The 13,832-nt window shown below is 33.4% G+C and overlaps 1 protein-coding gene across 2 annotated transcripts; it reads left to right on the plus strand.

Annotated features, from left to right (window-relative positions):
* Positions 1–92: 92 nt before the first annotated feature.
* Rok (Rho kinase) lies at positions 93–13,525 on the plus strand. 2 transcript variants are annotated; one of them, XM_076415104.1, is made up of 15 exons: positions 93–337; positions 430–653; positions 706–830; positions 885–1,338; positions 3,324–3,706; positions 3,763–4,726; positions 5,746–5,769; positions 6,005–6,306; positions 6,367–6,854; positions 6,906–7,170; positions 7,678–7,819; positions 7,876–8,044; positions 8,103–8,404; positions 8,464–8,686; positions 12,276–13,525. In XM_076415104.1, exons 2-15 carry the CDS (start codon positions 473–475, stop codon positions 12,364–12,366), a joined length of 4,113 nt encoding a protein of 1,370 aa, XP_076271219.1. In that variant the 5' UTR covers positions 93–337; positions 430–472; the 3' UTR covers positions 12,367–13,525. The 2 variants fall into 2 exon arrangements, with proteins under 2 accessions (XP_076271219.1, XP_076271220.1); XM_076415105.1 differs by lacking the exon at positions 5,746–5,769.
* The last annotated feature ends 307 nt before the right edge of the window (positions 13,526–13,832 follow it).

Below are 13,832 nucleotides of genomic sequence, written 5' to 3' on the forward strand. Positions count from 1 at the left end.
ATCTTTCTCCTAGTGCTTTTTTTCAATGTACATACATTTCATTCATTGTCGACCTTGTTTCTTGTACTGTCAATCTATTTCGGCAAAAAGTCGGTTATGTCATGTCACTTTGACTTGGTGATGATTAATAAAATAATATGGCTGTCTTTTTCAATATTTGAATATAATGTTTTTATTCTTAGGAACTGGTACTAAATTGTAAAACGAATTCTTTGCTAAACGAACTTAAATGGAATATCGAATGTTAAATTTTAATTAATTGAATACGTTATGTGTGTGTGAGACTTCATCGACATTAAATGTAACAAAGAGGTTCCAAGAGACGTTCTAATTCTAGGTATACAAAAACAAACTATTTGAGTCAGTTAACTACAAAGTTTTGATGAACTATGGTTTTGAGTACCTAGTGAGTATTTTAAATTTTTTTAGGTAAATAATACTTTGGGAAGGGCGAAAAAACATTTCGTTAAATATGGATGGGATCGTTGATGAAGATCGGCGTAAAAGGCTTCATTTGCTGGAAAATCGGATAAGAGATGCGCAGGGAAAAGGGAACATCGATTCTCTTTTAGATACCGTTCAAGCTCTTTATACAGATTGTGATCATACTGCGATACGAAGGCTGAAGAATGTGGAAGTTTATTTAAATAGATGTAAGTGTACTTAATGTATATAAATGGTAATATTATAATATATTGTTTTTAGATGATGAGATTGCCAATGATATAATTAATTTACGAATGAAAACAGATGATTTTGAGCATATTAAGGTTATTGGTCGAGGTGCTTTTGGTAAAGTTCAACTAGTTCGTCACAAATACACTAGACAAGTAAAAAAACTACATATAGGTAACTTTGTTTGTAATAATTTTATTTTACTGTAGGTATATGCAATGAAGAGATTAAGTAAAGCAGATTTGATTAAACGTTCAGACTCTGCTTTTTTTTGGGAGGAGAGACATATTATGGCACATGCCAAGTCCGAGTGGATTGTTCAGTTACATTTCGCTTTCCAGGACGCCAAGCACCTCTACATGGTTATGGATTATATGCCAGGAGGAGATATAGTTAATTTGATGTCTAATTATGAGATACCAGAGACATGGGCAAAGTTTTATACTATGGAAGTGGTTTTGGCATTGGATGTGATTCATTCAATGGGTTTTGTGCACAGAGATGTGAAGCCAGATAATATGTTGTTAGATAAACATGGACATTTGAAATTAGCTGATTTCGGTACCTGCATGCGAATGGATTTAGATGGTTTGGTTAGATCAAATAATGTGGTGGGGACTCCAGATTACATATCGCCTGAGGTGCTGCAGAGTCATGGGAAAGGTAAGTGATATAGATTCTGTTCAAAACTTATCAGGAATTTTTCACTAAAACATGAAGAAATGTTTGTTATTTGTCCACATTTCTTATGTTGTCTTTAAAGTAGGGTTTCTTCCAAAATACTTGATTTATGCCAATGAATAATGATTGCTGAAAATTATTTAAATGAATTTTCTCTGTTAAACCTCATATAATATTTTTAATTAATCATTTGTCTAAATCAAGTTTATGATAAATTCAATACATTCTAACTCTTCCGCAACATTTTTATTGACTCTGAGTTGAAATTACACTTCCACTTAATACAGAATATGACGTTTTTTATTATTTAGTTGTTTGAGACAAATTCTATTATTGATGCAAAAAATTCAAGCTATTATATAACATTTTTTTGTAATAATTGTACATTATATTAAAACACTACTATGTAAGTACCTTATGTTATTAAAAAAAAGTAATTATATTCGTTCATCCCCCAATTCAGTCAAAGCAGCTAGAAATTTTAGATGACAGGCAGGGTTTCGCAAATTCAATCAAGTAATACCGGGGTTTTTGTTAAACTTTGGTTGTAATATTTCTGTGTCTATTTTAGAGGAAGACTTATTCTTACGCGCTTTCCATTGAATCAATTCCGTTTTTTTTTTGACAGAATATATTTTTGTATCTAGCAGGTCAATTAAAAGTCCCGGCTTACTATAGTAAAACACGTTTTTGGCAAATTTTTTTATTCAACATAAATTCCCTTAAAGGGTGATACACTGATTAATAGCGACCCTCCAACTTTTCGATACCATTTTGGTAGATCGATTTGTCTCTTGCTTCAAAATAGGCCTCAGTTTCGGCGATCACCTCCTCATTCGACCAAAATTTCTTCCTAGCAAGCAATCTTTTGAGACCTGAGAACAGAAAATAGTCGCTGGCGGCCAGATCTGGAGAATACGGTGGATGAGGAAGCAATTCGAAGCCCAATTCATGGATTTTTGCCATCGTTTTCACTGACTTGTGACACGGTGCATTGTCTTGGTGCAGCAGCACTTTCTTTTTCAATAACGCTATGTAATAGTCGCTGTTGATGGTCCTTATTTTTTCAAGGTAGTCAATGAAAATTATTCCTTGCGCATCCCAAAATACAGACACCTTAACCTTGCCAGCCGACTGTTGCGTTTTCCTACGCTTTGGAGCGGGTTCATCATGTGCAGTCCACTCGGATGACTGTCGATTGGACTACGGAGTGAAATGATGGAGCCATGTTTCATCCGTTGTCACATATCGACACAAAAACTCGAGTTTATTACGCTTGATTATCTTCAAACACTGCTCCGAATCACCTAGTCGTTATTTTTGGTCAAAAGTAAGCTCGCGCGCACCCACTTTACACAGAGCTTTCTCATTCCCAAATATTCGTGAATGATATGATGCATACGTTCAGTTGATATCTTTAGAGTGTAATTCAATTTCAATTTACGGCCAGTCAAAGTAATTTGGTGGATTTTTTAAATGTTTTCGTTGGTAACAACCTCTTTTGGGCGTCCACCGCGTTCACCGTTTTCGGTGCTCATTTCACCACGTCTAAACTTAGCATACCAATCCTTGATGGTTTCTTTTCTTAGGGTAGTGTACGGAAACTCGGAATCAAGCCAAGTTTTTGCTTCAACTGTATTTTTTTTTCGTTCAAAACGCAATATTTTATCAACATTCGAAATTCCTTTTTATCCTTTTTTTCCACAATAACAAAAGTTGCTTCACTCAAAATGTTATAATTCACAAACTGATGATCCGACAGCTGTCAAATTTATACACGCATCATTTGAGGGTTTAGGGTAACTAAAAAACATAGGGATTTAATTGTAGTAGCGCCATCTAGGTGTCAGGCCGGGAACTTTTTAATTGACATGTTACTTATGTTTTGTTATATATATTCAAGATGGCTCTGATGTAACGTTTTCTTATCATCATACACTGTTATGTCCAAACATACGCATTTTTAGGTATTTACGGAAGGGAATGTGATTGGTGGTCTGTCGGAATTTTCGTTTATGAAATGCTGGTAGGCGAAACACCATTTTACGCGGATAGTCTCCTGGGTACATACAACAAAATCATGTACCACGAGAGCAACCTCATTTTCCCGGAAGAGGTCGAGATTTCGAACGAAGCCAAATCGCTCATCCAAGGCCTACTGTGCGATCGAACGGTACGGTTGGGTGGCAACAGCGTCGACGAAATAAAAAACCACCCGTTTTTTATTAATTCTGAAAACTGGACCTTTGATAATCTAAGGGATACTGTTCCGCCGGTGGTGCCAGAACTAGCCGGAGACGATGATACCAGAAACTTCGATGATTACGAGAAGGATGAGACGCCTGAGGAGGTATGCTGGTGATATTGTTTAGTTTGGTGTCGGTGTTTAAGATTTTTCTTTTGAAGGTGTTTCCGACTCCCAATGCTTTCGTGGGGAATCATTTACCGTTTATCGGGTTTACTTACAATTCGGATTACCAGTTGTTGTCGAGTGATAGTGTCGACGCGAAAACCAATCATGTTTTTGACGATAAAAAAACGAACGCCCACGTTAGTAAATTGGAGGCGCAGTTGGAGCACGAGAAAAGTAACGTGGAGACTTTGGAGGCCAAACAACGAATTTTGATTGCTCAATTAGAAACCCTAGCCCTAAGGGAGGACGATCTACGTCAAGAAATATCTGATTTTGAGAAAGAGGTCACGGTACTGAAACATAATTGCAAAGAGATGCAGCGTAAAGTGGACTATGAGATTGATCAGCGAAAAACCACCGAGAAAAAGCTGGCCGATGCAACACGAAAATATGAGGAGGAACAGAACAAAAGGGCCAAAGAGATGAACAATAACCAGCAGCATAACGACAAAATCCATACGTTGGAGAAACAGATCGGCGAAATGCAAGAAAAACTGAAGGTCGAAACTGAGAACTGCCAGAAGCTGCGAAAACAAATCAACGAGTTGACGGTGGCCAAATCTAGTTCAGAAATGAAAATGAACGAGTTTCAAACATTGCTACAAACGGTGCAGGCTCAAAAAGAATCCCTGCAGAACGAGGTCTCGGTGTTGCAGGAACTCCTGTCGGAAGCCAGAAGCACGCTGTCCAAAAATGCCGATCAACAAGTGATGTTAGAGAATAAGCTATCAAGTGCAAACAAAGAATTAGATAGCCTGAAGGAAAAAGAATCGAAGACGGCCGCGGATAATCAACAATTGAACGAAAGACTCTCTTACTTAGAAAAAGAAAATGCTGGATTGGCTTCCGAACTGAAAACCGCCCAAACCTTGTATCGGCAAGAGGTTGAGGCGCATGAAGAGACTGAAAAGAGCAGAATGATGACCAGGGAGGAAGCCAACATGGAAGTTGTTAAAGGTAAGTGAGCTAATGTATTTTTTGATTTATGGTTACACACACTTGAATACATTTTAAACGTTCAAACTTTTAAGAATATACCCCTAAAAGGATTTTTCGAAAGTCAAATTGCTTTTGGAGAACAAAAACTTGTCAACATTATAACTTCTACACCATAATATTGTTATAGGATACAATCATATTTTTATAGAGAGAAAGATAAATCTAAACACTGACTTTTCAATAAAATTATATCGTTTTTTTTTCTCTTTCGCTTTATTTGCTATTTATTTATTTTTAACCTATATATTTATTGGTATACGATTTTTTTTCATATATGATATTTATAATTTAATTGTTTGGAAATATATGCAACACGCACCGCTCGGTAGCCCAGTCTGATGTTAATTTTAGAAGTGTTTTATCGAAATTAGATAGGAGGAATCACACAATTAAGTTGTTTCTAAAATAAAACATAGTCTCTATGAATTATTTCACCTTCTTTTTTTCTATATTTGAAAACAAAGTAAGTAAAAAAGTGAGTAAAAATAGTAGTAGTAGCCAGCGAAAATATAGATATATAGTCCTTCCAATAAAAAAAGTACATTATAGATAATGTCAAATATATTGCCATTTTAAACTCGGAGCGGATTTTTCCTTCTTAATTTATCCTTCTACTTTTTTAACCACACTCTGGTGGACAATGTTGCCGTCTGAAAAAACATTAGTGATCATAATTAGAGGTTATAAATTGGCAAACATAAACCAATATTCTAAGTTGATGTGGCAACATTGCTATGTGCTCACGTCATACATTTTGATGACTTGCATTGGCTGTTTTGTTGGACGGGCTATAGTTTCAGTTTTCAAATATTATGCTTTCGCTCTTAGTCCAGTCTTGTTAATTTTTAGTATAATTTCATATCATAAAATAATTTCAACATTATTTCAAAATAAAATGTTAATAATTGAAGTGGGTACAATCATTTTGAGTAACGACAGGTAATTTTTTAATAATGATAAATATTTTGTTCACGCAGACCTAATGGAAAAAATTATCAAAGGTAATAGAACATCAAATATTTTTTTACAAAAAGGATATTATTGTTAATTATTTTATGGTTTTATAATTTTTATATTAAACAATCAAAAATAAATTCTGGAATTATGAGGAATATTTGGCTTATGATAAAATTTAAATATGTTTTATATTTTAAGATATCGTGTGATATTATACTGTTTTAATTGTTAAACTAAATGTTTTGGGATTTTTATTTTTTAAATTAAATATGTGCGCAGCTTTACAAACCAAACTCAATGAAGAAAAAAGCGCTAGACAGAAGGCGGATTTGAACTCTCAAGAAAAAGAGAGGCAAATGTTGATGTTGTCCGTGGATTATCGACAAATTCAGCAGAGGCTTCAGAAATTAGAAGGGGAACATCGACAGGAAGTGGAGAAAGGTAAAGCATTGCAATCGCAAGTGGAGCAAGAACAACAAAAGAAAACCGTGCTGCAATCGGATATTTCTCATTACCTTAATGAAATAGATAAGTTGAAAGCGAAAGAAAATGTTTTAACCACGGATTTGAATAATTTACAGGTTCGTCATATATATTTCTTAGGCTAATTTGTTGTTTTTACTTGTTTTTTATTTAATTAGCAATCAAAAAGAATCTTGGAAGAAGAACTTTTTAAAAGCAAACGTACATGGCAGCTGGAACAACTCCAAATAAAAGAACTCCAAGACTCTCTCGAGACTGAGCAATATTTCTCCACATTATACAAAACTCAAACTCAAGAACTGAAAGAAGAGGTCGATGAGAAACACCGCATCAATAAAGAGCTGGAAGAAGAATGCACTTCTTTGAAGCATCAGTGTCAACTTGCGCACGCCAGAGCCGATTCGGAGGCTTTGGCCAGATCGATTGCCGAGGAAACCGTCGCAGATTTGGAGAAAGAAAAGACCATGAAAGAATTGGAATTGAAGGACTTAATCAGCAAACACAAGAACGATATAAATACCAAAGAGGGTCTTCTTGTTACTATGAGAGATCGTGAAGCGGACATCAAGAGATTAAATGAACAATTACAAAAAGAAAAGGAGGAATTATCGAGAGAATTCCACCAACTGCAAGAAGAATTTAACAGGTATTTTAATGCATTATTATTATGTGTGTGATAAATTATTTTTTTTTTTAGGAAAACATTTAATACTGAAGAAGTCGAGAGGCTTAAATCCAAATTGAATACCGAATGTATATTGAAACAGCAGGCAGTTAATAAGCTGCATGAAATCATGAATCGAAAAGATTTTAGGGAGAAACCTGGCAAGGCCAAGGTGTCTAATATGGATTTGAGGAGGAAGGAAAGGGATTTGAAGAAGCTGCAACAAGAACTGAGCCAAGAGAAAGAGAAATATAACCAGATTATTGCTGGTTATTTGAAAACTATACAGGATTTGAATGTAAGTACATTTATTTTTGACAATCCAATGGTTTGGTTCTCTTCAATCTGCAAATGATTTGAAGAAGAAAGGTCCAAGAATTTGGTTATATTAAGTACATTCATAAATTTCCCATGTTTATATTTACGTGTTGAACTTAAAAAGAAATAGTTCTGTAAATTTTTTTTTATATATACCAGGTATATTCAGAAACTTCAGTTTTTTGAATTCATATATATATATATATATATATATATATATATATATATATATATATATATATATATTCCAATATATAATTTTAGTTACATAAAGATTCTTTAAATATAGATGTGAGTTCAGAAATGTTAGTAGCATACTGAACTTTATTCTCCGTTGTTTAATGTTTAAAGTGTCTTTATATTATATAAACGAGGTGTGTTATAGGCCTAGACTACACAAGACTTTTTTATTTCTAGCTGTTTGTTATAAATGTTCTACAAGGCTTGAAGATCTATTATTTATACTTTCTGTTAAAACTTATTTCAGGTACAATGCAATGAAGAATTAATGTCTAAGCAACGGCTGCAAATGGAACTAGACAGTAAAGGCGCCGAAATAGAACAGTTGCAAATGAAATTGGCCGCGATGAACAGCGAAACAGCATCCCTTAGCTCTGCTGATAATGATGGTACGATTTTCTACCATTTATTTGTTTTTCTTTCCGTTTCACGAAATTTATTCCAGGAGAATTGGATCCAGTGACCGAAGGTTGGCTCTCTATACCGTTAAAGCAAAATATCAGACGTCACGGTTGGAAGAGACAGTACGTTGTTGCGTCCAGCAGGAAGATAATCTTCTACAATTCGGAGGGTGATAAACAAAACACCGATCCTGTGATCGTTCTGGATTTATCGTACGTGCATCGCTGACAAATCGTCTGTTTTCAGTTTATCATCCATTTCGACTTTCAGGAAGGTGTTCCACGTTCGTTCGGTAACTCAAGGAGACGTGATTCGAGCGGATTCCCGAGATATACCTCGCATCTTCCAGCTTCTCTATCTTGGTGAGGGTGAAGCAAGGAAAACCACTGATGAGTCAAGCGCTTTGTTGGACAATTCGTCCATCAGGAGTTTCGAGGATAAACAGCCGGGATACGTGGCTCACAAAGGTCACGAATTCCTCAATATCTCGTATCACATGCCGACCACCTGCGAGGTGTGCCCCAAACAGATTTGGCACATGTTTCGACCACCCCCTGCTTTGGAATGTCGAAGTAATGTCATATTCCATATTCTTGTGGTGTTTATTAATTTATTCATCGTCGTTTTGCAGGATGCAGAATAAAAATCCACAAAGACCACTTGGACAAGAAAGAAGACAACGTCCCCCCCTGTAAGCTACATTACGATCCCTCCTACGCCAAAGAACTACTATTATTGGCCCCCTCCATTGATGAACAGAAGAGATGGGTGTCTAGACTGAGCAGAAAGATCCAAGTGTGCGGGTTCAAGGCCAACAATGCGAACTCCAACGATTCCGCGAAAATTTCACCTAGGTGAGTTGATCGGTTGAGATCGGTGGCATTCGGGAATCAAAATATCGGAGCATGACTAACGGCGTAGGTTTCGCTGAAAAGAATGAGTGAACATTGTTTTTTTTTAATTAGTTATATGGCTTAAAACAGTTTTCGGTTTGCTTGGATGATTAGATTTACAGTTTTAGTTAGATGATGGGGTGTAGATCGTCAAAAAGAAACAAATTAATTGCATTGGTTTTATTAATTCCATCATGTAGATAGATTATGCTTCTTTACATGCCTTGGGTAGTGGAAAGACTCGCACATCCATCTTGCTTTTTAAAATATGTTCATAATATTTAAACCTTGGTGGTTCTGTCAATGCTGGGATGATTTTCTTGTTAATTGGAGAATCTTAAAATATCAATATTCAAATTAATGCTAATGCTTGAATATTAACTTATTTAAGGTTAGATGACAACATTTTAAGGAAAGTTTAAAAATATTTTCGGTATTCGGTTTGATATTATTTTTTCCACCCTTGGAACCAAACATTTTTTTGCTCCATATTATAATATTAACATATTCAAGGTTAAGCTGATTTTCTTATTAATTGTTTGATATTATAAAGGTATATAAGGTATCTAGATATTTTCAATCGGTTATTAGTTTAATATTGGGTCTAGGAAAAAATCGAATTTTTCTTGTTTTCATTATCTGTTACCTAGTCTAATCTCTCTAATACCACTACGGTTTTTTATTTTATATTATGAACATGTTGCTTTGATAAAAAGTACGAATTTAAAACGGAGGTGCGCGTTTTTCTTAGATATATTGTGATATAGATTTTTGACCTTTTTTTGTAACATAGTATTATGTTAGAGTTGTAGTATAGAAAGGTTAAGCTTTTGTTTGCAGATCATTTTGCATTTGTTACATATTGCACTTTGAAGCATTTGGTTTGTTTATGATTTAAGGGCAGCTCTTAATGATGTCGTGTTGCCTGGTAAAATTCCTTATTGAGCCTTTGTACTTTGTCACTGCAAAAGTCGAATAGCGAATTTATTTTTATACATTAATGATGTTACATCGAATATTAGTCCTTATCAAAGCTTGCCATAAATTTCAAATGTTAATGCCATATTTCAAACGTGATTAATCTGGTATACAATACGCTATTTGGTTTTTTTGTGGTGGGCGATGATTATTTTTACCATAACTTAAGATACTTAATATGTGGATCAGTAGTTTTATAGATTTTAACATAATTTTATTTTATATAGTTCGGTATAGTTTATTTATTTTTTATGAAATTTACTATGCGTTTTGTTATATATATATATAGATGCATTCCATTTTCAGAACATTCTAAATAAAATACGAATTGAAATTCAGTGTAGTTTTTTTCAGATTTTTTCGTAGTGTTATTAAATATATTTCGTTGCATAATAAACTGTACTCACAGATTGGTAAAGACCCAAGAATTACTAAGATGATATGAAACAAATATCTATTATACGATGATTTCACAAACAGATCACTATTTAAATGAGAATCTGGAGTTAGATTTTTTTACGATATTTAATCAAATAACGGAATAATTCTATATTTGTTAAGCGAGCAATTGTAAATATTCTTGTACAATCTGGGGTAGGATTTCTAGTGTTTAGAAATCGAACTCTCAACGCCTTAAATTTCTTATAAATATATTTATCCCATTTTCCGGATTACCATCGGTGTGTGACAGACTAATTGTTCGACGACATTTAGATAGGATCTCATCTGCCATCTTCAGGTTGATTTGGATTTGCTTCTCGTTAATGGTTTCTATTGGTTTCCACGATTTCTGCAAGTTTTTCGCGTCATCTTTAATATTTAAATTTCTTGGGGGTATTTCGATCGCTTCCCGTATGTTTCTTCTGGATGTACATTTTAAATTGGCTTTGTATCATCGAAGTATATGTTATAAGAATATTGTTGACTCTTCCGTAATTGTTCCATGAAATGTACATTTTTTAAAATGTTTGCCTTTGTAGTTGGCAGGTTTGTGCTGATATTTCTACCAAATTTGCAGAATCACTAATAAACTATTCTACATTGCTTTGTATTAAATTTTTCTGCAATAATAGTGCAATTAAGGTAAATACGAACTAGGTTTATCAGCCGCTAAGTTAGCTGTGACGATTAGACTTAAATTTGTCTGTTTTATCGGCGAAAACAAGTTTGCTTCATTTATGTTTACCCCAATCAGTCCAGTTAATTACAAAATATAACGAGTATTTGTCATGTGGGAGAAACATTGCATATTTTTTATACAAACAATTTTTTACTAACTTTAACCTAGATTAACCTAATATTTATAAGAAATATAAGGCGTTGGGAGTTCGATTTCTAAACCCTAGAAATCCTACCCCAGATTGTACAAGAATATTTACAATTGCTCGCTTAATAAATATAGAATTATTCCGTTATTTGATTAAAGGATGTTGCCGGCTTTACCACAGCAATGGGACTAATTCACATGTTTTATAAATTTTGATACATTTATATAAAACAGATATACAATAACTAACAAGGATCTGTAATATCTGTAAAGTTTTGTAGCATAACAGCTGTATCATTAGTTTATTAGCTATGAATAACAGTAAAGGGATTAGGTTTATTCTTTAATAAGTCTTTAGGAAACCTTGGCAATGCACTTTGCTTTTGAGTGTTGCACCTTAGTTTGGGCTGTTATAAATTTTCGTAAGTATGTTTTAAGGTAGGCGACAAGTAAGTCCATGTTTTTTGCATTTTATTTAATGTCATTGTTTTTGCACCGGTATGTTTATTTTTTATTAACTGTTTAAATTCTGTGCTAATATAGTGTATTCAGTGGGGAAATTTGAATTTCAAAAGGATTATACATCAAATTGTTATAATTTCAGGGGGTTTTAATTTTTATATTAAATATTCTCCAAATGTTTTCCGTTCTCTTTTTACTTTTCTTAAAAGAAGAATTTTTGTTAAAGCTTGAACTAATTTCAAAGGATGAAAATGCATGTTTTTCTTCACAACTAAGTGAAGTATCGACTTGTGAATATTTAATATGGCTGAATATTTATATAGAGATGGCCATGGATCTACAATAACCAAATTTCAGGCGGAACATCTTCACGCAAATTAATTCTAGATACATCTTGTCGGCGCATATCTACTTATGAATTATCATCCCTAAAATATGCCTCAATTGCAATAGCGGGTTTAAATCGAAATTTAAACATCAACAATCCCATTACATCTTGTGTTGTATCTTCCTATGCTATAAATGCCTTGTATTTCGCTTTTCTATGATTATCTCTATTTCTATTTGTTTGTACTGGTCTCACATTGTAATTATAAAAAGTAATGTATTGTGGGTGCTATATGTTGAGGTTTTCATCCGCCTTGATTTCTTATTTAGGTTAAAACACTCTATAGTCTGGAGGTGTTTTGGCAGAATCCCATCTGCCACCTTCTGGTCTGCTGTTCTTTAAAATACTCAAGGCAGATGAAAACCCAGAAAACTTCCTCAACACATATGTAATTCATATCAAGTAGCTTGAACATTATAACGCGACTTACGTTCTATAATTTTTTTTCATCCTAGGGAATCTACGAGATCCAGTTTGAAGCCACATCTTTCAGTCCAACAGAGATCGGCAACGCTACCAGCGAACTCTTCGATGAACAGCAAATGACGAACAATTCACCAGTTTAAATTAAAATTGACCAATTCTTACCGTGATACGTCGAAAACGCCAAAAATTCACCGAAGTTGATTATACTTGTACCGTTTATAACTTAACATGTAGGCGTGCAAAGGGCAGCTATATATTTCACGCACTTTTTGCATCATCTTTTTGACCATTCACTTGTTTAATTCCTGGCTTTACATTAATAATACAATATTCTTAAAATATTGAAACAAACGAGCTATAGCAACATAATTAAAAAATAATTATATTAGAGTATAAAGTGGTTATCGTAAGACTCGAAATTATGAAAATTAATAAAAAAGTGCCTGACTAAATTATACTTAGAAGTTTTACTAAATATGACGTTATTCTGGAACATTGGAACATTTAAGGCTCAATTATACCTAGTAAGAAGTTGGTAAATCCTATATTGATAACGTAAGTGTACATTATTTGAAAGTGATATCAAAACATTATTTTGCCCGTCCATTTTAGTGAAGGAAAATGTTTGATATGTACACTAATACTTTGGTAATTGTTGTAGTATATTTTTTTGGGTGAGACTATATTTCATCAATAAACAAATATATTTTAATAAATAAAGGTTTGAAAATATTATTCCTTTTTCATGGAATGGTAAGACTGAACTAAATGGAACTTTTACTGGGTTCAGTGGCAGTTGTAATTTTGAAAGAAAATGTTCAGTTAAATGATTAATATTTATTTGAAAAGTTATTTGCTTTAATTTCTTGCTGTTTTTGTTAGATATTTATGGTGATTTTGTTTTGTTGGAGATACTGGAAACGAATGATATTGCTCAACACCATCGTGTATGTTTTTAATGAAAAATCGAACATTTATTTTCGTATTTTAGAATGTGACATTCCTTTTGATTTGCTGAAACGAAACGTCGTTTTCATTCATTGTTGTTTTATTACTTGTACAAAGTAGGTTTTAATATATATATGAAATCAGTTTTGCCTTGTATTATATTTTGTTTTAAAATTTACGATTTTAGTGTGTATTATCCGTTATGACTCTCTTATTTTTTCGTTGATGGTGACGAAAAATTTGTGTTGTCAATTTCGGCAATTCTGTACATGATGCAACTAATGTATACATATAAATAAGTTTTTCAAATTAAATTGTTCTATTTATTGCATTGGTAGTTTTATTTTGATATATTTTTCAATATTTAAATCCTAAATATAACCCATCAGACAGGCAAAAAGTGGTATTTGCCATAACGGGTGTTTCTGTACTAAAGAAGATTGTACTCTCTAAGGAATTTTTTAGTGTACAATTACTTGTTCTGGACAAACTACTCATTGTTATTGTTGGAGTTTGCATAGAAACGGAAACAATCGTTAATTTTTCTTAGATACAGATGGATATAAAAAGATCTCCACTAAACTTATAGTTATAGGCCTTTTATTTAAAAAAATTGAAAAATACTCTAATGAATCCAA

The sequence above is a fragment of the Rhynchophorus ferrugineus genome, unplaced genomic scaffold (assembly GCF_030347505.1).
Source record: "Rhynchophorus ferrugineus isolate W39M unplaced genomic scaffold, kcgeb_rfMv2 rfM9, whole genome shotgun sequence".
In the NCBI taxonomy this organism is placed as follows: domain Eukaryota; kingdom Metazoa; phylum Arthropoda; class Insecta; order Coleoptera; family Curculionidae; genus Rhynchophorus; species Rhynchophorus ferrugineus.

Coding starts and splice junctions, on each gene's coding strand:
- Rok (XM_076415104.1), top strand. CDS start 473: ATGGATGGGATCGTTGATGAAGATCGGCGTAAAAGGCTTCATTTGCTG. Junction 7,171..7,677: donor AAACTATACAGGATTTGAAT/GTAAGTACATTT, acceptor AACTTATTTCAG/GTACAATGCAATGAAGAATT. Junction 7,820..7,875: donor TAGCTCTGCTGATAATGATG/GTACGATTTTCT, acceptor AATTTATTCCAG/GAGAATTGGATCCAGTGACC.